This window comes from Rhinichthys klamathensis, unplaced genomic scaffold (assembly GCF_029890125.1).
Source record: "Rhinichthys klamathensis goyatoka isolate OS25496 unplaced genomic scaffold, OSU_Roscu_1.1 h1tg000635l_1, whole genome shotgun sequence".
In the NCBI taxonomy this organism is placed as follows: Eukaryota; Metazoa; Chordata; class Actinopteri; order Cypriniformes; family Leuciscidae; genus Rhinichthys; species Rhinichthys klamathensis.
In genome coordinates, this window is record NW_026607081.1 from 804,689 (window position 1) to 831,716 (window position 27,028).

The 27,028-nt window shown below is 38.1% G+C and overlaps 2 protein-coding genes across 3 annotated transcripts; one reads left to right on the forward strand and one right to left on the reverse strand.

Annotated features, from left to right (window-relative positions):
• The first annotated feature begins 575 nt into the window (after nt 1–575).
• On the forward strand, nt 576–3,918 carry htr6 (5-hydroxytryptamine (serotonin) receptor 6). Its single transcript, XM_056241219.1, has 3 exons — nt 576–2,332; nt 2,916–3,050; nt 3,505–3,918. The coding sequence occupies exons 1-3, from the start codon at nt 1,322–1,324 to the stop codon at nt 3,862–3,864; spliced, it is 1,506 nt and encodes a 501-aa protein (XP_056097194.1). The 5' UTR covers nt 576–1,321; the 3' UTR covers nt 3,865–3,918.
• A 247-nt stretch (nt 3,919–4,165) lies between these two features.
• Nucleotides 4,166–24,725, reverse strand: tmco4 (transmembrane and coiled-coil domains 4). Of its 2 annotated transcripts, none has more exons than XM_056241218.1 (14): nt 24,617–24,725; nt 21,659–21,794; nt 21,214–21,388; nt 21,085–21,112; nt 19,906–20,035; nt 19,309–19,406; nt 17,789–17,932; nt 16,216–16,335; nt 14,906–15,070; nt 11,124–11,260; nt 9,343–9,427; nt 8,974–9,091; nt 6,699–6,816; nt 4,166–5,164 (listed from the first exon to the last, which is right to left on the reverse strand). In XM_056241218.1, the coding sequence occupies exons 3-14, from the start codon at nt 21,325–21,327 to the stop codon at nt 4,604–4,606; spliced, it is 1,818 nt and encodes a 605-aa protein (XP_056097193.1). In that variant the 5' UTR covers nt 21,328–21,388; nt 21,659–21,794; nt 24,617–24,725; the 3' UTR covers nt 4,166–4,603. The 2 variants fall into 2 exon arrangements, with proteins under 2 accessions (XP_056097193.1, XP_056097192.1); XM_056241217.1 differs by lacking the exon at nt 24,617–24,725 and adding an exon at nt 22,733–22,888.
• Nucleotides 24,726–27,028: the final 2,303 nt, after the last annotated feature.

Sequence of the window (27,028 nt, forward strand, 5' to 3'; positions counted from 1 at the left end):
CATAATTGTTTCCTTTTATCCAAAGGTAGAACTACATATCGAAATAAGTTCCCATGCATTGTTCAGAATTAAGTCTTTAGAGAATGGTTGCAAGGCATGTTTATGCTCATAAAATTACCCATATTAAATTAAATGTATCGTCTCTTGCATTTATCAAAGGTATTCACAACTGTACAACAGTTTAGGTAGACCGTCTTTTCAGCTTCTCTTTTGGAATAAACTTTAATTTCAAAAACCCTTTGATTCTTTCTCAGTTCTAATTCTCAGATCATCAACAACATTACAAATGTCCATTCAAACATACAAATTAAGCACTATAGCATGCAGTTGATTACTACAGAACACAATCAGTTTGTAAAAAGAAAAACATTATGCATTTAGAAGTGTATGACCAATGAATGACTCGTGTACAATCTCACAGTTTGCAAAAAAAAAAAAATTATAGATTTATAAGATACAGGAAAGAAAAAACATTCTTGTAAAATAACATTTGAATTATCAACAATCACAATTTTTTTTTGCACACATTTACATAAGCCTTTTGTAAGATGTTAAATGCATGCTTCAATTAACCCTTGGCTGTGAATGTGCATGAAGTCACATTAAGAGCACAATACTTAGACACGCTTTATGCCCAGCGGCAGAGTGCGGATCCTGCAGGCACCCTGAAGTGGACGATACAGGGATTAGGAGGGCAAAAGGAACAGCAAAGACGCCAACACAGTTAACTCTAGTGCACTCGTCGGCACCCTTTTACTCAATTACAGCCACACAATTACTGAATAAAGAACGTTGATCTCATAAAAATGCATAGAAAGCTAAAAGAAATCCACCTCGACGGGAAGAACCGGACCGAGAGATAAGTTTGTTTTTTAATTCACTCATCTAAAAATATCTAAATGGTAGTCTTGCTCTTGTAACACTCCCTCTCTTTCTCACACACTCTTGTACTGAAACCCACCTCTCAGTTGCCCTCCCCCAAAGAGTGTCATCATGACACGTAGCTTTGAAATACTCTGACAGGCACAGAATTGCTCATACCGGTGCTAAGCATTGAAGAAGCCAGACTATGGACAAGGAAATGTGTCATTTTATTGCTTTGCTCATCTCATGTTAACAAATGGAGTGATGGCAGCTGAATATCCTCGCACTGATGTGACTGAGGCGCACAGAGGGAGTGAAATCACCAACCTTGCCAAAGGGAAAGATGGAAAGGATTACTATAAACGGGACATCTTGATCTTTTTCACCACCTGAGGTGGTCTGCATTGGATTCAGTGACCCGCAGATCAACTGTTTCACATTCAGCAACACTCTCTCAATGCACTTGAAAAACCCTGGATGTGTGTTCGCTTCATCGAGACCTGAGGAAGCGCACACAGTCCTATTCAACTCTTCGATGATGAGTGGCTCACCTATCCCTCGAGTAGAGGCAGCATCAGGTGCAGATCCCTGGACCGCTCACAGGAGCTTCAATGACAGCGGTACTATCGGTGATGGTTGGAGCATTAGTGGCAGCGGTCCCTGGCTTCTCGCAGTCATGCTTTCCCTCATAATTCTGGTGACAGCTTGTGGGAACATTTTGTTGATTGCCTTGGTGTTCGCACATCGGTCGCTGCGCTGCACCTCCAATTGCTTCCTGGTGTCCCTCTTTCTGTCAGACTTGATGGTGGCTCTGGTCGTGATGCCTCCTGCTATGCTCAACGTGCTGTGTGGGACCTGGGTGCTGGCGCCTGGGTTCTGCCCCGTCTGGCTTTGCTTCGACGTGATGTGCTGTAGTGCTTCCATTCTCAACTTGTGTGTCATCAGTCTGGACCGCTACCTCCTCATTATCTCTCCATTGCGATACAAACAGCACATGACCCCGCCCCGTGCCTTGCTGCTGGTGGGCGGGGCTTGGGGGTTGGCAGCGCTTACGTCTTTCCTGCCAATCAAGATGGACTGGCACAGCCTGGGTCGCGTGCAAGACCTTTCCGAGCACTATCCCGCCAACGCCACAGTCTCGCCGTTGAGTTCCTTCTATCCGTCTTCATACTTCCAGCTTTCCACGTCAGGGACGCCGTCCACACAGTGCCGCCTGCGGGTGACTCTCCCCTTCGCCCTCGTGGCGACCTTTCTCACCTTCTTCTTGCCCTCTACGGCCATCTGTTTCACCTACTGCCGGATCCTGTTGGCGGCCAGAAGACAGGCACGACAGGTGGAGGCACTTACTCATCCTCCTTACCCACATCACTCACATGGTGAACCATCTCATCCTCCGTCTCCCGGTCACGCTGTGCATGATGGAGACGACTACAGCCATCAGGAGCCACCCGTGCTGCGGCATGGTCCGGTGAGAAGTCCTGAGTCAGAGAAAAAAATGCAACAGGAATTCAATTTGTGAAGTAGCAAGTACCTAAAAAAAAAAAAAGTTATTAGATGTTATTATTGTTTTGTGTATGTGTGTAAATTCTTGCTGTGAACTCTCGACAAACTAAGCGACTTGGAGTGTATGCAATCTCAAGCTGTTTCGGCCTATTGTTCATTCACAAACCCAACACTTAGGCAAGTGAAGGCTGTGCCATTGCTGGCAATGCATTGTGTAGAGAGGGTGTATTGAAATACTTGTACCTTAAACACAAAAAGAAAGGTGAAAGATGTAGCAGAAAAGGACATTTTGATTTTAAGGACTAGAACAGAAAGTAAAGAGAGACGTTCAAAGATGAGGAAGTGCGAAAAGGGAGGGTAGAACTTTAAGACAATAGCAAAGACCTTGTGAAGCACTCTCACTTTTTAAAATCTTTCAACTGAGAGAGGGAAATAAATAAATAATTACCCCAGGCCAAGGTAACATTATTTCCCATCTCTTGGCAGGCGAATCACTGTGAAATCTCTATGAATATATTCTTCTCTCTCTCCCCATCTCTTGTTCTCAGTTGTCGGTGAACAGCGAGCGCAGACTGGCACACAGGCAAAGGAAGAGAGCTCTGAAAGCCAGCCTAACCCTAGGAGTGCTCCTGGGTCTCTTCTTCAGTGCCTGGCTTCCCTTTTTTATCACCAACATGGCACAGGTCAGTCCACAAATCACACTTAAAGAAACATCTCATTCACGTTGAGAGTGAACCCTACCTTGACCTTAACAACCACGCAACAAAAAACGGAATGGGTGGCAAATTAATTGCAATATGACAAATTGACAAAGAGAAATGTTCCTATTTAGTTGAGCAATTATTCCCGAGCTTGCTCTCAAGTTGTCAACGATCCTGTCCCCCCATCTGTGTCCCTCACTTTGCTCAGATTTTGAGCTTCTGGGCAAGCCTGTCTCTAGCCCTCCTTCACACACAATATGGTGTGTGAATAGCACTCCATCTTTGTCTCTTACTCTCACTTTCTTCATTCGTGGCATCCCGACATCCTCTTCCGATGAACTAGACATCTTTGACCTTTTCCACCACTTTGGTATTGAGTCTCAACCACATTCTGTATTCACGTTGTGATCTAAGACCTTTTATTCTGTACATACAGGCAGTGTGTGAGTGCATACCACCTTCCTTCTTCGACGCCATCACCTGGTTGGGCTACTGTAACAGCACCATGAACCCAATTATATATCCAATGTTCATGAGGGATTTCAAGAGGGCTTTGGCACGGCTTCTACCCTGCTGTTCTTCATCTCAAGCCCCTCGTAGGCCATCACTGCCACTTTCCCTTTCTCTGCGCAACTCAGGAGAACCGCAACTGCCCACCGAACCCCCCTCCCTCGTGTCTGACCCGCCTCAACTCCCGGCGACGGCCACGGACGCCGTTAACCTTCTCGACGCTGAACACGCCGGGATCGACCTGCCTCTGCTGCTGCCCAACCAGGTCGATGCGCTGGACGATTGATACACCGACTGAGACAACAAAAAATGCAATATATACTGTGGACTGCAAGATGTGTGACTTATAGGTTTGTGAGAAAATGTGTTAAAACATACCGTGCTAAAAAAATCAATGGGATATGTGTTAATGGGTTAGTCGTGCATAAACTGGGAGGCTGCATCGTTCCTTAAGGCAGATCACAGAGATTGTACATTTAGTACGGTCTCAACACGCATCCCGCTTCATTCATTACCATAACAACCAAAACAACAGATGGATAAAGCAGACGAGAGCGAAAGAAATCTCACTAATACCTCACACAATGTCAAGTGGGTTGTCTGTGGAGCTGTAATTCACATCTTAATTAAACAACAAACCCCTTTTAATGAAGGGGGCAAATGGTATACACAGAATACTGACAGTTTTCACATAGTAGTTTATCACAAATCACATTCAGCAGTGTTGATATTAATTACAGATGATATCCAGTAATAACTTAATGAGATTATTAGGCGATTCCAGACTTGCAAAAAGCCAAGGTTCCAGTTGGTTCTAGCTTATATTGCTATTTTATATTCTGGGTGGTGTCTAGATGGTAACCCTTCTTCTGCTAAAAGTCTCACATGCGACCTTCAAACACTGTGTTAATTCGAGTCCCCAACCCTCATCTTGGTAGCAGCAAATGTGACTCCATGGAGAGTTTCTCGGAGCGAGGTTTACCATCTAGACCTGACCCACATTCTGTGAGTGAACCTTGAAAATGTCATCTAGGCTCAGAACAATCAGGTTTGCCATTGGTTAACTGGTTCTGTGCTCCAGTGTGCGATTGGTTGGTTGTGTTTGTGTGTTCAGCAGTCCAGTTCGTGTCGTCCCAGTCCCATGACGTGTGCTCAAAGTCTGTGTTACTTTCATTGTCTCTGTCTATTTTGCATTGGTCCTGAGATGGTTCAACATGGTTCTCGCCTCCAAGAGCACACTGTGAATGAGCATTACCATGACAGGATTCAAGGATGCCATCACATTCACTGATGGAATCCAGTAAATCGGATATATCAGGGATATCCCAGCCATTCTCAGAGTCCTTCCTCTCGTATTGATCTACATTTGATGATGGGACATCTAAAATATCTTTGTTTGAAATGTCCATGGATGGTTCCCCTTTGACTCTGCTCTGACCAGCTGATTCTGGAGTGCCTGGTTTTTCCTCAGATAAATGAACAAGCTGTAATTTGCTACTCATGTCTCCAGCCTCTTCCCTAGTAGGAACCCCCACTGCTACTAGGATGGTGTCCATCTGACGCATGTAGTCCAGGTGTCCTTTTACCTAAAAGTTACATAGTCCAGAACATAGTCAGTATTTAAAAAGCAAGCCAAAAATTAATTTTTACAGTGCTTGCAATCCATTACTATATCAATTTTCAGAATAAAATCCCGCTTTGGCGCATAACTCAGGTGTGCATGATACCTCGCATCACACAATGTATGCTATTACTGTTCCAAGCGGTCAAATTTGAGTTTTATTTTATGCCAGGTGAAATAAACTCCCTCAGACTTGAAAAAAAAAAGCCAGAACCAACATATAGAGACTCAGGGGTGGAATCTTTTGATTTAGACCAGTAAGTAAAAGCCGTATTTGATTTTTCACAAGTAAAAAGGGGAATACAATGAACAGTCTATTCAGTGGGTAGTCATGTTTTTAACTTTAGCTGATTGACATGGGAAAATAGCTCAAATTTAACACAACATCTAAAAAACACTAATAATTTAATTCTTAGGTGTCCCATCAATTTTTTTCTTATGAACGTTATACTTTTATGAAAATTAAGACTTTATTTTGATAATCTCCCATTGACTAATTTCCACCATTTGGTGTCACTGCAATTTTTGCATACTGAACTGGTCTATTTAATTGATTTATTTAACTATAGCTGCCTTGACATTATGTAACATCTGCTGAGTTTTTATATAAAGATTAAAGCGGTTCTGATAAACCTAAATTAGTCCTGAAAACTGTAACACTATTCTAGCGCTGCCTTACAAGCACTGGTATTTATTTCAGGAAACTAAGCTAATTTAATTGCTTATAAACAGTTCTTAACATGCCGAATGAAGGTGCAATTCTTCACATGCCTCACCAATACCTTGCCATATCTTCTGCCAATTTATCTAAGCTGTATATTTTTTTATTTTTTTTTTCATGAATAACTTCTTTCACAAAGATACCACAAGCATGTCTTTTTATGTCCTGGCTTAAGGCCGATGTGACGCAACCTGTATTCTGTGTCTGTGAGATAAGGAATATCTCATATTCAGTCCTTTGTCTACAATACATCACACGGATGGCGGGCCTGACGACCTCTGTCGAGATGTACAGACATTCTGTTGCTCTGTCTAACTTAGAAGGGATTGTTATGAATGGATCATTTTAGGTTGAAGTGTCTTTATCTTTTTACATTTGTGCATTGCATAAAATGACACATTTTTGAGTCTTTTTTTATGAGGTAACAGCGCTGAATATCAACGAGGAACTTCCTGCCACAGTAATTACAGTAATTGTAGTCTTTTGCGGCTGACAATTTAACAATGCCCTTTCTATTAATATAAGGGGGTATTTAATGCAAAAAGCATTAAATCACTTTTGTCTATAAAAAAGTACCTTTCAGTTGGTTAAGGTTTGAAGCCATCTGAAGGAAATTAAACTTTGACTCTACGCTAATGTAATGACTTGAAGTTGTGTTGAATAGTTACTCTCACAGCCAGTAAATTGAATGAGAATCTTAATGCATCTCACAGACACCAAGAACATTTAAAACGAACATCAGGGATGCAATACTCAATGCACACACGCATTTGCTTACCACTGATGACAGATCCACATTGATTATTTTGCGGTCTTGCGAATTGATTGGCTGGAGCCCAGCAACAGACAGCTGGACAGATGAACTCCTATACAGGAATCCAAGAAGCCAATCCCCTCTAAACCAATAATGACAAAAATAAAGAAATGTGGTTAAAACAATAAAATCGCAATCTTTAAATTTGTTTGGAGTTAACATTGAGACATTGTTACTTTTTATTAAATAAATAAAGTGTCAATTCTAAATATTCATGCATGGCCTAAAATGACTGCAATTTGTTAAATACTAATTTCAATTTGATATGTAAATTAATTACCCATTACCACATCTAATTTATAATTAAACATATGTAATAATCTAAAAAGTTACCTTCAGCCCTTTTCTGGTTGCCTAGTATGATTTCAGCATTTAGAGGCACTAGTTGGCAAATTGGTTTTCTTGCATTGATGAAGACTATGTGGTAATTTTATTCCCATCTGAACTGATGTCATAAGCAGAAAATCTGGCATAATGAGCTTACTGAATGATATTGCACAAACACTACTGTTCACAGGTCAGTAAGATTTTTTTAAAATAAATTTATACTTCAATTTAATGCATCCTTGCTGAATTAATCAAACGTGACAGTAAATACATTTATAATGTTACAAAATATTTCTATTTTAAATAAATGCTGTTCATCAAAAAATCCTGAAAAAAATGTATCACTGTTTCCACAAAAATATGAAGCAAACAGCAAAACTGTTTTCAATATTGATAATATTAAAGAAATGCAGCAAATCAACATAGAACGATTTCTGAAGGATCATGTGACACTGAAGACTGGAGTAATGATGACTTTGCTTCACAGGAATAAATGACATTTTAAAATATGTTCAAACAGAGAACAGTTCTTTTAAATTGTAATATTATTTTAAAAACATTTTGTATGAGAGAAAAAGAGAGTTCATTTTGGTAAACTGTTAAAATTATAATCATAACGGCAAATGTTAATACCTTAGAAGTAGGGATGTCCGGATCAGGTTTTTTGTGCCCCTGATCCGAGTCAATGAATGTTGAGTATCTGCCGATCCGATACAAGTATATATATTGAGTATTGACTTTGGTAGATGTACAATGGTACGTTACAATGGTAGACATTGTAAACAGACTGCATGGTCACAATTATGAGTTTGGAACTACTGATATAAACTTCTTGTATTTTATTTGTACAATAAGTAGAATAATTTGAACAAAGGGGGGAAACAAGTTGATTTAAGGTTAGAAAGCATGACGCTCGCGGTGTCAGAATGCCATCTGTTAGTCAAGTCCGAAGCAAGATGCCACGCAGTCTCATATAGTCTGACGGAAGATTAAAAAAATTGTAAATAAATGACTTTGAGTGATTCCTTACTAAAGTGAGCATCAAATGCTAAACATGGAGCCTTGAACTTGGGAGTGAGGCGCTAGAACAGACCACGTTGGTTCACACACACACACACACATTTGAGCTTTTTCTTTTCCTTTTAATGGAGGTCGCCAGTTGGCAGAACCGGCATGACAGCTGATGTACCGTAAAACTTCAAATAGTAGCCAGGGCTTTTATTTTCCCAAATCGTCGAACTGCACCGGCTTGTATTTGAGACAGGCGTCTATATGAGACAGGCCTTTATAATTTAGTGTTGAGATGTTGTTCATTGAGTGTATAGGCCTGTCTCTAATCTCTAAAAATCTCCAAATGCTCCACGTGAAACTGCGGTCTTCCGACCTTTAACTATCGCGTCAATTGATTTTGATTAATATGCGCGAGGGAGAGAGAGCAAGACAGCGCTCGTGTTGTTTGAAGACGTGAGAGTGCGCGCGCGCGGCCGGGGCGCTCCCTCTCTCTCTCACTGCTCGTAAACGCGCTCTGTCAGGCGCAGCAGTTATTCTATTCTACATCACTCATCGATCAAAAAAGGCTTTGGAGGGACAAAAAATTTGCTTTGGCAGCCGCCAAATAGCGGACGATCTGACGGGTTTTAGAAGATTAAATACAACCCGAAACTAAAAAACAGACCCGGCCTCTATTTGAGACCGGCCTTTATTTACCCAAACCTGCAGCCACACCAGGCGTGTAAAAGAGAAAGGCGTCTATTTGGGACTCGGCTATTATTTGAAGTTTTACGGTAAATGGATCGGGCTTAGGATAGCCGATACCGATCAGTAAAAAAGAAAATGCTTCATCGGCCCCGATCCCGATTCTTAAATTCAATCAGGACATCCCTACTTATAAGTAACACTAATAGTGTCTTACCTGCAATATCCATTAACAATCTTCCCCGCCACTACCCTGGAGAGTCTCTTCCATGCTTTCTCGGAGCCGTCCACAGGGGCCCCCAGGAGCACCACATCTTCCACCACACCTTCACTACCTGCCCGATAATAAGAGAAAGAATGTCTTTCAACCGACTCCATGCGAACAGATTCTCATTTACAGCCTCACACCTCTCCGATTTCATCTTTCATTAGGCTGATAAAGAGAAAATGATTCAGTCTGGCTTGCAGGAAATTTGTCCACGTCCAGCTCTCTCAAGTCGACACTTCTTCAGAAGCAAGGTCTTAAAAAGACAAAAGGATGTTCCCTCATCTCTCACCCACTCCGTACAAAGAATAGAAAGCCTACCTTGATCATTAGCGAGCTCTTCTAGGCAGAAGTATATGACACGAGCTCCAAGGCTAAAGCCAATTAGATTGACAGGGCGCTTTCCCTGCACAAAGATGAAAAAAGAAAGATAATTAAAATTAATATGCCAGGTTTATCCTATTAATTTAATTAGTTTTAACATTTCTAGCAGTATATATCTATCATATTTGATACGTACATTTCTAAGGCCTCTTAATAATCATCAACATGATCAAAACTTTGCTGAAAAACCTGTTGCACTACATTACATGCATTCTGTAATCTGATTGACAGTTTATACTTTTTTAGCATGTAGAAGGCCTAAAAAAGCCAACCTTTAGGTCGTGATACACAAGTGTTTTTGCAAAGTAAACATAAAAATAACTTAAATCGTTCCAATAATAAAGTGATTATCCATACATCATTTTTTAAGAAAAATCATGTTATAATGCGAGTATCAAATATGATCCATCAGGCTTTTGAGAAATGTTGATTTGTTCATTATTGTATTACATTGCATTATATGTTTCGCCTCCACAATAAAAACTACAGAGCTTTGATCATAAAAATAATCATTTAAATACTAAAACGTATTATTGGGAGATATAGTGATTGATATTTATATGCAAGTATTCTGCTACAGTATACTGTTATAAAGATTAACATTAAAAGCTATCAGAATTTCAATGTACTTTTCTGCCCAATAAATATCAGCAACTGCACCAAATTGCATATTTTTGCTCAGTTTTGATCTCTGAATAAAATTGAGGTGTTTTTCTTCCTTGCTTATTAGATCCATATTCTCCTATATCATACTATATGAATCATAAAGGCCAATCAAATATGATATTCAACAAAAAAAAACATGCAAATGGTTTTTTGATTTTTTTGTCTAAGGGTTTAATTTTTATTTCAAACTCAGGATTTGCAGGGTTAATTAGTATGCTGAAAGCATGCTGTTACCTTCGAGGTTAAAGTCCCCCTGTGGTGAAAATCAAGCTTTGAATGTTGTTTATATGTGGTGTTTTTAATATGCTTTCAGTTTCATATTAAGTCAACACCATTGCTGAGTATTTTCTTCTTAAAACTGCAGTAAACCAAACACAGTCTTAAATTTTTTGACGTCACAAACTACCAATCAGATCAACGTGTGATCGTCAACGAGTGGATCTCTGAGCTGGTGTGAGTGAGTGGAGGCGGGGCTCATTTGCATATTCATTGAACCACGTATTCTATATGAGGCAAGGGTGTCGAGTTACATTCAAGCTATTTTAAGGCATGAATCATTTTTCTTTTCAAGGACAAAACTTTTAAATATGTCATTTTGGTGATCAAAGATGAGTTTTAAGGGAGACAATTATTGACTACAGGGGGACTTTAAATAATAAATGAAAACTGATCCCCTTTAAAGCATCAATTCTTCAGCTACATACATACACACAAACGTCTTTGGATGTTGCACCATATGTCACACTGTTTTTGAGCATCCTGACCATGAGCATTGCATTTTTATGGTTTTACACATCTTACTAAAACTTGGCATGTCATGCAGTTACAATAGAAGTCAATAGGGCAAGCGTTCAATGTACTGTAAGCGCATTTCTGCTCACACATTTTGTTTCTAAGAGACGAGTCTAAACGGCTGTCTATCATAGTTGACTAATTGACATAATTGAATGTGACCTGTAACATTCCTTGAATTAGTCATTACAAGTTGTGCTGAACTGAAAAGATCAAATACTAATGCAGAATCTAGAAGGACTCATTGTCTGGACTCTGACCTGCTGTCGGCTCCGGAGCACCTGTGCGAGGTGTTTCCCCACCTCCGCTGAGCGACTCAGACACACTCCCCAGGGGTTGTCGATCACACTGGCCACAGCCAGCAGAGAGGCAGGCCATGTCAGAGCGGTTACTATGCCTGAGCATGAACAAGACAATCAGCAATGAGGTTATTCTGGACACCGTACAGCAATGTGTGACAAATCATTATTTCATTATGCTACAATTAAATGGAGGAATTTGGAGGTATTCTCAATAAACAGGGTATAACATTTACTTTGTTGACTGTCAACCTCAGGAGGACAAACAAAATATTATACAAGCTGGTTTATTTCATATTCTTTTTTTTTTTTTGGAAGCATGATAGGTCCTTTACATGCAATCTGCAAGCAATCATATCACTACCACATGGCACAAGCTGATTGGCCTCTGCTGATCCTGCAGTGCTCAACATTTAAATAGTCTGGTTCATTGTTGGCTGTAAGCTTGTCCTGAAGAGTTCCTCTGAACCCCTCCACCTCCCCCAGCTCCACCTGTCTAGATCTGCTACAGGATTTATGTATGTCTATTTATGCAGCAGCAGCATTTATCACATCCTCAGGGGATATATATCAGGGGTGTGCGGTCCATATAAGCTGTGAATGCTCTGCATATCACAGGAATACATTTAATTTTGAAATGTATTAAAATAGAAAACAGTTATTTTAAATTGTAAATAATATTTCACAATATTACTGTTTTTTTTGTTTGTATTTTAATCAAATAAATGCAGCTTTGGTGAGTATAAGAAACTTCTTTTAAAAACATTTTAAAAATCGTACCGATCCCAAACTTTTGAACGGCAATATATATATATATATATACACACTCACCTAAAGGATTATTAGGAACACCTGTTCAATTTCTCATTAATGCAATTATCTAATCAACCAATCATATGGCAGTTGCTTCAATGCATTTAGGGGTGTGGTCCTGGTCAAGACAATCTCCTGAACTCCAAACTGAATGTCAGAATGGGAAAGAAAGGTGATTTAAGCAATTTTGCTTAAATCGGTCTGAGTATTTCACAATCTGCTCAGTTACTGGGATTTTCACGCACAACCATTTCTAGGGTTTACAGAGAATGGTGTGAAAAGGGAAAAACATCCAGTATGCGGCAGTCCTGTGGGCGAAAATGCCTTGTTGATGCTAGAGGTCAGAGGAGAATGGGCCGACTGATTCAAGCTGATAGAAGAGCAACTTTGACTGAAATAACCACTCATTACAACCAAGGTATGCAGCAAAGCATTTGTGAAGCCACAACGCGCACAACCTTGAGGCGGATGGGCTACAACAGCAGAAGACCCCACCGGGTACCACTCATCTCCACTACAAATAGGAAAAAGAGGCTACAATTTGCAAGAGCTCACCAAAATTGGACAATTGAAGACTGGAAAAATGTTGCCTGGTCTAATGAGTCTCGATTTCTGTTTAGACATTCAGATGGTAGAGTCAGAATTTGGTGTAAACAGAATGAGAACATGGATCCATCATGCCTTGTTACCACTGTGCAGGCTGCTGGTGGTGGTGTAATGGTGTGGGGGATGTTTTCTTGGCACACTTTAGGCCCCTTAGTGCCAATTGGGCATCGTTTAAATGCCACGGCCTACCTGAGCATTGTTTCTGACCATGTCCATCCCTTTATGGCCACCATGTACCCATCCTCTGATGGCTACTTCCAGCAGGATAATGCACCATGTCACAAAGCTCGAATCATTTCAAATTGGCTTCTTGAACATGACAATGAGTTCACTGTACTAAAATGGCCCCCACAGTCACCAGATCTCAACCCAATAGAGCATCTTTGGGATGTAAACGGGAGCTTCGTGCCCTGGATGTGCATCCCACAAATCTCCATCAACTGCAAGATGCTATCCTATCAATATGGGCCAACATTTCTAAAGAATGCTTTCAGCACCTTGTTGAATCAATGCCACGTAGAATTAAGGCAGTTCTGAAGGCGAAAGGGGGTCAAACACAGTATTAGTATGGTGTTCCTAATAATCCTTTAGGTCAGTGTATATATACTGTATATATACACTCACCGGCCACTTTATTAGGTACACCTGTCCAACTGCTCGTTAACACTTAATTTCTAAGCAGCCAATCACATGGCGGCAATTCAGTGCATTTAGGCATGTAGACATGGTCAAGACAATCTCCTGCAGTTCAAACCGAGCATCAGTATGGGGAAGAAAGTTGATTTAAGTGACTTTGAACGTGGCATGATTGTTGGTGCCAGAAGGGCTGGTCTGAGTATTTCAGAAACTGCTAATCTACTGGGATTTTCACGCACAACCATCTCTAGGGTTTACAGAGAATGGTCCGAAAAAGAAAAAACATCCAGTGAGCGGCAGTTCTGTGGGCGGAAATGCCTTGTTGATGCCAGAGGTCAGAGGAGAATGGCCAGACTGGTTCGAGCTGATAGAAGGGCAACAGTGACTGAAATAACCACTTGTTACAACCGAGGTACGCAGCAAAGCATTTGTGAAGCCACAACACGCACAACCTTGAGGCGGATGGGCTACAACAGCAGAAGACTCCACCGGGTACCACTCATCTCCACTACAAATAGGAAAAAGAGGCTACAATTTGCAAGAGCTCACCAAAATTGAACAGTTGAAGACTGGAAAAATGTTGCCTGGTCTGATGAGTCTCGATTTCTGTTGAGACATTCAGATGTTAGAGTCAGAATTTGGCGTAAACAGAATGAGAACATGGAACCATCATGCCTTGTTACCACTGTGCAGGGTGGTGGTGGTGGTGTAATGGTGTGGGGGATGTTTTCCTGGCACACTTTAGGCCCCTTAGTGCCAATTGGGCATCGTTTAAATGCCACGGCCTACCTGAGCATTGTTTCTGACCATGTCCATCCCTTTATGGCCACCATGTACCCATCCTCTGATGGCGACTTCCACCATGTCACAAAGCTCTAATCATTTCAAATTGGTTTCTTGAACATGACAATGAGTTCACTGTACTAAAATGGCCTCCACAGTCACCAGATCTCAACCCAATAGAGCATCTTTGGGATGTGGTGGAACTGGAGATTCGCATCATGGATGTGCAGCCGACAAATCTGCGGCAACTGTGTGATGCCATCATGTCAATATGGACCAAACTCCCTGAGGAATGCTTCCAGCACCTTGTTGAATCTATGCCACGAAGAATTGAGGCAGTTCTGAAGGCAAAAGGGGGTCCAACCCGTTACTAGCATGGGGTACCTAATAAAGTGGCCGGTGAGTGTGTATATATATATATATATATAAAGCAGAATGGATAACATTTTCACATTGAGTATGAGAGGTTCTGGGTTCTAAGCATTTGAATAATAATAAAAAAAAAAATCATTTTATGATTCTACTAGAATGCACAGCAAAAAGACTGAAGAGTGAGTCTGAAAGTATATGTGAGAAATGCAATGGCCACTCAACCAAACAATATAAATTCCGGCATTGGATTGTCATTCATGATAACACACACATGAAAGAAACAGAAATTCCAACTTGACTATTAAGGCGATGATAGACAGGGCAACTTTTTGAGCAATGTTGCTGGGCAATCTTCCTCTGTATTAGACACATTCCTGCCAGGACGACTGCGAAAGATGGTCCAATTCAGATTAAACTTAAGTGAATTAATATGACTGCACAGTCACTCACATAAATAAGGTGAGATAAAGTACAGGTGACTTTCTTTTTTCCTCAAACCATGAAGTACTACCTTTTTAGTAAAGCAGACATACCTGAGAGCACTGTGTATTTGAGGGCCTCCTGAGCAAAGACACTAACAAGCCCGTCCCATAATGAGTCCAGAATAGAGCCCAGGTCCAATAAATAACGCGACTCCCATTTCAGACAGTACTGCTCGCCACATGCTCCTAGACTGGACCAGGGAGCCTGGAACGAACCTATGATGGCCAGTCGAAACTAAACCTTAGTGTGAACAATATTTCATGGCTATTTCTGGCTTTTTATATTAAAGGGGTCATATGATGCTTTTAAATGTTTGCCTTATTCTATATAACAGAGAGCTAGCTAAAGTCAGCGAATAAAACACTGACACAACGATGAACAAGTAACAACAATATTCGCAATAACATTTCGTTTTACTGAATAATTAAGTAAACATAATTTCTTACTTCTATCTTTGTAAAGAAACCTCATTGCTTAACTGGCTACTCTCTGCTGTCTCAGACGACGACATCGTTTCCTGTCGGCCACCGTAACTTCTGTTGGTTGCAATTCGCAACCTCACCACTAGAAATCACACACTGCACCTTTAAGGGGCGTTACATTTCTGACACGCCTGAGGTGTTTGGCCAATCACAACGCACTGGTTCAGCTGGCCAATCAGAGCACTTTTCCGGAAGGAAGGGTTTTGTAGAAATCAGTGCGTTTCAGACAGACTGGGAATAGAAGAGCTTCAATAATGTACAGTATGTGAAAAATAATGTTTTTTGAAGCATGTTAACCTATTCTATTACACCCAATAAACAAAATAGCGAACTTTTAAAATAGCATCATACGACCCCTTTAATAAATAATAAACGCCACATATTCAGTGCATGTTAAAGGGTTAGTTCACCCAAAAATGATTCACGGACACACCAGATACACGTCATCAGCTTCACTGAATTCGGCTTGACAACAGAACTGGAAAAGAATACAATGCTGAATAAAGTCGTAGTTTTTGTTATTTTTGGACCAAAATGTATTTTGGATGCTTCAAAACATTCTAACTAACCCACTGATGTCACATGGACTACTTTGATGATGTCTTTATTTCCTTTCTGGACAAGGACAGTATACCGTACATACATTTTCAATGGAGGGACAGAAAGCTCTCGGACTAAATCTAAAATATCTTAAACTGTGTTCCGAAGATGAACGGAAGTCTTACGGGCTTGGAACGACATGAGGGTCATTAATGACATAATTTTCATTTTTGGTTGAACTAACCCTTTAAAGTACTAACACAAGAGACTTTAAAACATAATAGTAACTGAGAAAATGCTATTTTGATGGTGATATGATGGTTAATTTGAGCACTCACTGTATTTGCCGCTGCATAACCAGCCTGTCACGGCTATAGTCAGATGCAGATGCTTTCCAGAACTCATCGGAAGAAACTCAAACTCCTGTATAGCGCCGACACGCTTGTTCATTTTATAGCCTGATGAGTAATGCAAAAATGAGTAAATATACCTTGTGGTATCTTCATGTTATAATACATATAAGAGATAAGAGATTTAAACTAAAATATAGAAAACTTAATCTGCAAATAGAGATAATGTGGAGGCACACACACACACACAAACTGCATTTAAAGAAATACCAAGCAACAACAACCTTGAGCTCAGCTCATTTTAAATGGCAGCTGACAATGTGCTCGGCTTAAAAGCAAGATTATATAAAACTCTATTCGAACCAGAAAACGGGCTGTAACTTTATCACTGTCAGTATGCCACTTGATCTGCTCACATACCAATTCTCTAACAAAGGTAATTGAAGTGCCCCTATTATGCTTTTTCGAATATTCACTTTCAAGCAGTGTGTAATACAGCCGTTTGTAAACGATGTAAACAAAGTTGTAAAGCCGAAAGTGCACGATAAATAAAGTTATTGTCGTTCAAAAGAAAGAATCACCTCTGAACCACCTAAACGAGTCGTCAGGCATTCGAATCCCACTTTGTTTCGACTACACGTCACTGGATAACACTTTTGCATATTGCCCGCCTATGATCTTCATTGGCTGCCCGCAAACAACGTCTACTATGACACTCCCTCAAATGCTGTAGCTGTATTGTATACATGTCGGGTGTTCAAAATCCAGTTTTTTGTTTTATATTGACCTCCGGCTAACCGGCTGACTGACGGTCTTACTGAAATACTTCTGCTAATCATCCGTGGGCCACTATTACCTAAAACTGTCTATTAATGCAGATTGTCTGACGTTCTTACTACTTTGAGTAATGATAAAGGATAGAGCAAGGTTTGTTTTACAAATTGCTGCTTAATTATTATTAATTACTATATTATTATTGTTATTATGAGCATTGTAGAGGCCAAGCCCAAACTTTAAAGCCCCTGAGGTGCTGTCCCAGGGTTGAGTAATTGACGCACTTTTACCTTGTTTGATTCATGAAAGTCCAAGTCTTTTTTGTAGTTAAAACCATGGGTTCAGTTTAATTCTATCATACTCCATTGTTCTCTAGGCAAACTTCATTGCACATGTGACTTTGTACTGGTATTGTATGGTGTGTGCGTATGTGTATGTGGTCAAAAACAGTCTGTGCTTCCGGGTAACATCTAAGGAACCAAAGATTGGTTCCTATTTATACTAAGAGCGCTAATTGGCTCTTACAAGCATAATTCCCAATTCATTATAATAGTAATATATATTGAAAGTAATATAATTAGCCTGTATGGTTGCCAAGCATCACTGCAACTGAGCACAATATACATTTACATATACACTAAAACGATGATCACATATTAGATAAACTGTATACTGTATACAGTACATCTGATATGTGGGTCATAGTTTTAGTGCATATATCAGCTATTTTAGAGTCAGAAAAATAACACATTTTCTACTACAGTTTCTATTATATTCTGTAAATCACCTGTTAACCCGGCCCCCGCGGCTCCAAACAACGAGGCTATGATGGCGATGCCCGTGGCAGATCCCAGAACAGCGGCTCCACCCGCTCCCAGCACAGCTCCTGCCCCGGCAGCCACCAGAGGAGCCGCCAACCCTCCTGTGACACCTGATCAACACACACACACACACACATGATCATTCACACCAGACCAGGGAAACACATCTCATATTAGTGGGTGAATCTCATGAAATCAGTCCTGGACTTTCACCCATCAATTAAGAGACAGAACTAAGAGATAAATAATGATAATTCTTTAATTTAATAATTAAATAATATTTGTATTTTAAAAATAATATTATATATAGAATATATTATATTATATATATATATATATATAAATATTATATATTTCACACTGGTGCTGGTTGAGGAGAGAACCCCTGATATGGTTGTAAAGCGCTTTGGGTGTACAGTAGTACATATGAAAGCGCTATATAAATGCCTCATTCATAAATGCCTCATTCATATACATTTTCCAATTATGACATTATTTTTTTCATGAAAATGAAGCACATTTCCTCTCAAATTATCATAACATAATATATATTTTTAAATGTATTATTTAAATTGTGAAGTATATATCATAAATCATTTATAATATTGAATTTAATTATTATTATTATTTTAAATAAATAATTAAAGAAATTAAATAAAAACTCACAAATAAAACCTCCGGATAAATTACAGTAAAGAAAGTTTGTGAATATAAATTAAATACACAAAGTCCAGTTTTCAGTGTCCCATGATCCTTCAGAAATCCTTCTAATATGATGATTTGATGCTCAATTATTATTGGTGCTCAGTTATTAATAATGGTTCTTATTTTTATCAACGTTGAAAAACATTTTTGCTGCTTAATATGTTTGTAGAAACCATGATGCATTTTTTCTGGATTCTTTGATGAATAGAAATTTCAAAAGAACAGCATTTATTTGAAACAGAAATCTTTGGTTACATTGTAAATGTCTTTATTGTCACTCTTGATAAATTTATTGTGATTTTTAATCAGAAATGTTTCTTGAGCATCAAATCATCACATTAGAGTGATTTCTGAAGGATCATGTGACACTGAAGACTGGAGTAATGATGCTGAAAATTCAGCTTTGATCACAGGAATAAATTACATTTTGCATTATATTAAAACAGAAAACAAGTTATTTTAAGTTGTAATAATATTTCACAATATTACTGTTTTTACTGGATTTTCTGATCAAATAAATGCAGGCTTGGTGAGCATAAGAGACTTCTTTTAAAAAACGTTAAAAATCTTAATGTTTCCAAACTTTTGACATGACTGTATGATATAATTATATAATTAAAACAGCGGGGAAAGCCTGACTTCAATTTCTTATTAAAATATATAATAAATAAATCACATAAAAATAGGCTTTATTTTCTTTATTCGTGTTTTCATGGACTTTCCAGTGACATTAATAGTGACCTAATCACCTCGGCGAGACCTGTGTGGCGTTTAGACTCACCGATTACTGTCCCTCCACCCACAGTGGCAAGTCCGATGAGCAGATACCGGCGCAATTTACGACCTCTCTCTTTCTTCTGCCGTCTTGAAGACTCTTCTCTGTCGAGAGAATGTCAATTTGATTGATAATACGCTCACTGGAGTCGCTGAAAACTCAGAGGTCTAGTTCATTGTGAGCAAAATTCTATTAAAAACCAAATGACTAAAATGTAGCTTTCAGACTAAAATGAAAGCGCCGTACTGAAAGGAAAAACCTTGACTGGAAAAACATAAAATACTCCCGGCTGTGTGTGGCACACGTCACGTGTCTTGCAGCAGAGAACACATTAAAAGAGAAATCTGCAAATACATTCAAAGCTCGTTCCCCACGTCAAAAGTATTCCATTTAACAATAATATTGATTGTGCCACAGTGTTTCTGTATGATTTGCATTGACTTTGCATCTGCAGATGGCCCAGGTGGGGTTTGTAGAAAATAATCTCTTGTAAATAATCCATCCAACAGTGAAACCAGTGTGTGTTTCTCAGAGACATGAGGATAAGCTCGCAAAAAGCCCATAAAGAGGCAGCAGCTGATGATCGGAGGACGTTTCACTCACTCGCTCTCCTCTCCAGCCTCTCTCAATTTCTCTCCGAGGGTCTCTTCAAAATCCTCCAGCTGCTGTTGGGTCACACGCAGGAGACAGCTGACATGTCGGATCAGAACACGAGCCCTGGCATCATAATGTCCTACATCAGAAGAAATTAAGAAATGCTCATTACACACAAAACGAGAGTAACAGATCAGGTTGTTGTTATTAGAACTGAGACTAAAACTAAAAACATTAAAGAACCATTTTCTTTATTCTGAATAAAATAAACGTTAGCTGAAATCAAATAAAAAAAGGCTATTTCCCATTTTCATTTAGGTAATAAACAATAAAAATGTATAAAAACTATATAAACAATGAAAAAAAAAGACAAAAACAACAAAATTACGGTAACACTTTACAATAAGGTTCTATTAGTTAATGGTAAATGATGCATTAACTAAAATGAACTAACAATGAGAAATACATATGTATATGTTATTTTTTAATCTTTGTTAATGTTAGTTAATACAAAAAAAAACTGTTCATGTCAGCTCACGTCTATTATATAGCATTAACAGATGCAACTTTAGATTTTAATATGTATAAGTAAATGTTGAAATTAACATTAACTGAGATTAATAAATGCTTTAGAAGTATTTTTCATTGTTAGTTAATGTTAACTAATGTAAACAAATGAAATGTAAAGTGTTGCCAAAATTACTAAAACACAAAATCTAACTCAAAATATTCATAAAAACTATAATAATATATCAATGATATTAAAATAACACGGAGATGAATCTCAAAGATAATGTCAAAGAAGACTTTTTGGATCATTAACATGTTTTGTATCGTGACGTACACGTGAAAATGTAATTCAAGTTTTTGTTTACATTCACGTCAGCATAAAGTATTGTAGCAGAATAAATAATATTGTGATGTATATTTTTTTTTTTACAATTTAAATAATAATTTAAAATAAAAAGCATTGGGATGTGAATGTGCTTAATTGTGCTAGAAATTAAAATAAAAATCCAAAATATATGAATGCTAATGAAACAGGATTCATTTTCTTTATGCAAAATATAATTTCACATTTTTCTGGACATTAAATTGATTTATTATTCATCATTTTAAATATATTTTTTTTATGCATGCCAATGCAAAACAAACAAACAGCTAACTAAATAAGAACCGACAGCTCACCATCTTTGACAGAGAAAGACACGAGATCCTGAAAAACAGTGTTACAAAAGAGACCGTCACAAACAGTGAGTTGCACGAGCATCCATATGTCAATGCAATCATCCAGCTATGTTCATGTCACATGCGTACATGAGTGATGGGTAAAGCTCCGGCTCGAAGCAGTGGCTCTGCGTGCAAAATGGACAGGAAGGTGTCAGTGCCTTCGAACCCGAGTCCTGTCAGGAAAGCTTGCATAACCGGCATGACCGACTCATCGAGATTCAGCCACTGAACCAGACCCTCCAGATATGCCTCACGAAAACGTCTGCATTGGGAAAACATCACAGTGAAGTGTCACAACCCCAAACCTCAATATGCTGGAAGTACATTACCGTTCAAAGGTTTGGGGGCCGTAAGAAAAAGGTTAGCCGTGAAGTGCAAGTTACTATCGCAGTGAATGTAGCTAAAAGCCGAGCCACTTTCATGGTGCCCAAAACCCAGTGAACTAAACTAAACTGAAACATAACAGCATAAAAGAATTTCAAAACATAAAAGCTTTTTTCACGGTACATTAAAGTGTTGTTAAATGTTTTACTTTTGCTCGTGTCCATGAAAGAGCTGTCCCAGTGACACACCACATAACCCAGCGTACGCAAACCTCCCTGGTTCACTCAGCTGTCGGCCAAACACGTTCTCTACTGGTGACTGCTTTTCTTTCTGTCCTCCTGGGTCTGTCACAATAAAAAATAAAAAACACAAAAAATGCCTGTGAAGAATGTGTGTGTGCGCATAGATACAGATTGTGAAGTTGTGTCAGAACAGATATAGTTCTCCATATTTTCATTACATGCTTATGAGAGGTCCAAGCAAGTTTGTTCTTTTTTAAAACATTACACATTTTGTGATCACTTTTTTTGTTTGTTTTTTGCTTAACTTAATCATAATTATGGTATGCATTAATGTTGTGATTGCATAGCAACCAGTACATCATTTTAAAATATAAACACTTAGCCCTGTTGACCGGACCCACAATCTTGAAATATTACACACGTTTCTCTTCTCATGAAGAACTGTGCATTTGATAGTCTGGAAGTGCTTTTGATGACGTGCAATGTTAATATTTGTGGTTAAAAGGCTGTAGCTTCTAGAAAAAACTTAATTTGCATGTTTTCTGACACTGGAGACCACACAAAACTCTTATATTTAAAAACATTCTTACTTTGCATAGAGAATTTGCACAAACATGAGGTAATCTATGACACTATAAATGTATGTAATATGTCATTTAACTAGCTTTCTTCAGTTAAAAGCCCCGGGAAATGCATCAGATATGCGTGTGTTATTAATACGTAGCTTAAAATTCCCCTTGTTTAACCAAAACATATTTAACGTTAGGCCTTGATCTTATCCTGCAGCTGAACTGAACACTAAAGCAGCTGTTAGACACGCATGTAAATACGATCATTAGAAAACAACATCAAAAAAATACATAAAAGCCTAGTTATAAAATTAAATATAATACAACATAACGAACAATAACTAATAAGAGTTAAGAATAAGAAAACTAAAGACTCTTATTTTGTTGTAAGTTACGCTGTTGGGCAAAGCTCAAATCTTTTCAGAGTCCTTAAAAAAACAAAACTGCCCGCTTAGTGAAGTTTATGAGTACCTGGAGTTAATATCGGGTCCTCGTTGTTGTTATTTGTTGGTTCCATTGGTTTATCCTTACAGTAAATTACAGCAGATTTGTTCACTCCATGTTGGAAAGTTGTTAGTTTTGTTGTCGTGACAGATGAAAGTTCAGCACAAAGTTGTCTTGTATGCAGCAACGCCCCCTATTGGACAACTCAATTCACAAATCAAGTGAGGGACTCGCTTATGAATATTCATTACGTAAAGTTACGTTCGTCCAGCTGGCCTAACCGATTGGCTGAACGGCAAGAGTTGGTGAGGTTTCCGCTATTCAGCTGGCAAATAAGCGACTCCTAAAAGCGAGGGATTGGCTTATAAATATTAATAAGAAACGGTGCACGTTGGCAGAATATTTCAACTGAGTAGTTAGTCATTTTGGCGTTGCCAACTGGCAAATGAGTAAGATTGGCTTATGAATATGAATGAGGAAACGTGACTGGATTATCGGAATTTTAGCAGAAGGACTGGATTAAAACCAATGATGATCTATAAATCATATACAATTATTTATATAGATCACTGATAAAAAAACTCAAAATTGCCTCATGACGATTGTAGATTTATTTGAAACTTTCTGAGGATGTCAATTAATAATTAATGTCGACGTTTTGCCTGACAAATATAAGCTCTTTGTGTATTAGCTTACTTGAGATTGAATGAAAAATTGAAATATCGTCGAATATTAATATTAATTGGTTTCCGTGACGCCGCTCTAGGGAGGTTAGAAAGTAAAGGCTGCATAACCTTAATAATGAACTAAATATTCATAAGCTGAGTCGTCTTTTTAGAATTTAAACTTGATTTTATGTTTTGAGAAAGATTTATGTTTTTAATTGTTGATGTTGTGCCACATAAATGTAAGCAGCCCGAATGCATAGTAAATACATATGCCCTTCAGAAATATTGTTGAAATGCCATTTGCGGCCAGCAGAGAGCACTAGAGGTCCATATAAAACTGCAGCTATAGCCTATAATACAGTTATGTATATCCTACAGTTTAAACAACCTCACAGACACACAAAACTTTACTGTATGTATTTGTAAGCTTGTTTATTGTAATGTAAAAAAACAACAATTGATTCTTTTTCCTTGATCGTATCTGGAACTGAACACTAAGCAGCTGTATATTTGTTATATATATATATATGTATAAAATGACATAATCATCCCTGAATATATAATTTTATCACTAATTGCCCATCTTTGATGGATTATAGCAATTTGTCTGAGTTACATAATTCGCATTGCAAGCAATAACTCACTTTTTGACACCTACTGGTATTTTAGATTCATTATGATCTTGATGGCTGCTGTTGTTATATAATGTCTATGAGCTGCTGTGTCTTGTTGCTATTTCCACTAAAAGCCCATATTCGGGATGATCCAGGAGAACAGTTTGTGAAATGCATGATTACATGATTTTCCAAAAACCAAAAGAGCATATCTAGTATGCGATTAACAATCTCCATAGGAGCAATGGCTATATATGAACATGTCTTTACAGCTTCACACGCCTGTACACAGACTCATGGACATGTCTATTCATATTCTTTTCACAACATGTAACTGACATTCGTAACAAGAGAATGTGTGTGCATTTGTGCACATCTATGTCATGTCTCTGTCTCTCTCTCTCTCTCTCTCTCTCTCTCTCTCTCTCTCTCTCTCTCTCTCTCTCTCTCTCTCTCTCTCTCTCTCTCTCTCTCTCTCTCTCTCCTCTCTCTCTCTCTCTCTCTCTCTGCCTGGTACCATCTCTTTACAGAGGTTATGAGGTCAAGACTCGAAGAGAGAGGAAGAACTAGCTGTCAGCGTTACAGTAATACAAACCCTGCTCCTTCATTCATGCAGTGAAGAATCTTACCTTTGTGTTTGAGGTCAAAACATCCTGTTTATACATCAGTGTGGGTTACAGACGTCTTTATTTGTTCTTCTTTCTCCATTTCAACTTGAGAAGTTTGTATGCAACCTGCTTGAGAGAGATACAGAGCACAACATGTCATTTCTTCCATTTCACTTTAATGTAAAAGCATTTACAGTTCCAGCATTCACAACCCACAGAAACAGAAGATCCACAGAGAGAGATTCACAAAGCTCTTTTAATTAAAAACATTAGCCAGGGACAAAATATAGATGTCAATTTGAATATATTACATAATAATAGTAATAATAACAATAATACTTATTATTGTTGTAATTATATATTTCATATCACAATACATTATTATTATCATCTATTAAATATATTATATTACTTTTAAATAATAATACTATTAATACAATAATTACTCATTTTATTATTACACTTAATATTATACAAAATTATTATTAATAATAATTTATTATAACAATACACAATTACATTATTTATATTATTTTTATTATACCACAATTAAATAATAATAATAATACATTATTATTATGATAAATATTATTACCATCTATTAAATATATTACATTTTATTACATTTGAATGATAATTATTATATATTTAATAATACAATTATAATGACACATTTAATTTTACAATGCAATATTTTTAATTATTATCTATTAAATATATTTAAAAACAATAATACTTATTATTATTATACTTTATATTAAAATAAATTATTATTACTATAATATTATTATTTTACCACTATTATATAATAATAATACATTATTATTATTAAATATATTATAAAATTGTAAATATTGTAAAAAACATTATATTACTTTTAAATAATAATAATTATTATTATTGTATTCTATCTATAGATACTTTATTTTTTATTTAAGATAAAATATTTATATTGTTTTATTAGGTTAAACTGAACTAGGCCTATATAAATAAATACAAGCGTATTGTTTTATGACGTTAAATAAATAAATAAATAAATAGTAAAATAGTAATAGTAAATAATAATGAAACCCTTTCTGGTTTCATTTGTTATGCATCTCTATTATCTGTAGCATCTTATCTTCTTAGCATTGTTTGTTTATATTAGCTTATAGTGTTAAGTTGCGCTTATGTTATTGACTGAGATTCTTTTCTTTTCTCAGATATTTAAATATAACAGTTTATAGACAGACTGTGGTTTAGTGATTTACAGCTCCTCATCTCCTCCATCTCATTCCCATCAGCCCGACGAGAGACTCGTTTCTAGAGCTCAAACGCAGAGACAAGCAGAAGAAAGGTGCTAAAGCTGTTTGTTCAAAGCGGCTTTACTGTCATCAAGAGCTCCCCACATCTATTGAGAGATAACAGAGCAGAGACACGCACACACACTTATAAAGATCTGTCTTAGCAAGCATTGTTCTACATTAAGTGTGTGTTCAGTACATCCGCAGCCGAATCTGTCGAGACAGGCCTCACAGAACAGGGGGATTCTTGGGGAATTTGGCGCCCAATCAAAGGCAATATAAACTGAATACACCCTCTTGACATCCGCTCAGTCAGATAAGGTAAACAAACTCAAAAAGATCATTCACAGCACACAAACATGCTCTCGATACAACCACCGGCCTTGTACAACGCCAAAGCAAAGCCACAAGACCTGTCTGGCCTTATACGCACGTGTAAAGACTTTTGTGTGTGATTGTGTGTATACGTGTGTTTCTATGGAAAGAAGGGCAGCTGGACAGTCTTTTGGGAATGGTGGGAGTGGAAGAGTAGGTCGGGATATGTCTAAAGAGAGATATAAAAGAAAACCGCAGCTGTATAAGACTCCGGCCAACACGGGGAAATGCTTAAACGCATTGCAACGCATGAGAACATGTGAGGAACTAACGATGACTTTGGGGAATGGGAGGAATGCAAAGCAGTGCAGAAACAGGTCTCTGTAATATTTCTCCTAGATATGTGGAGACTTTTGGTTCTTTGGGTAAAACGACTCTATTGTTTGTCTCATCTTTCTCTCAAACTGTGCTCGAATGTGCAAATATATCAGTCTGTGATAAAACATCTCAATACGACTTCTCATCGAATTCTTCCGAGACCAAATTAGTTGAGCTGCTATCCATAGCTATGCGTCAATAGCCCCTTTCACACAGCGCTTTGAACCCGGCAAATTGCCCGAGTACCTTCTGCGTGAACGCAAACACGACCCGGGAATGGGATTGATGCCGGGATTGATGCCGGGATCGATGCCGGCATTGGGGAGCTAACATTGCCGTGTTCAGACCCGGAACGTGCGCTGTGTGAACAAAAGCCAGAACCAATGCCGTATAAGGGGTGTGTCGTAGTGATGATTTACGAGGCTTTGCAATGACGTAGTTATCGTGCGACTCAGTT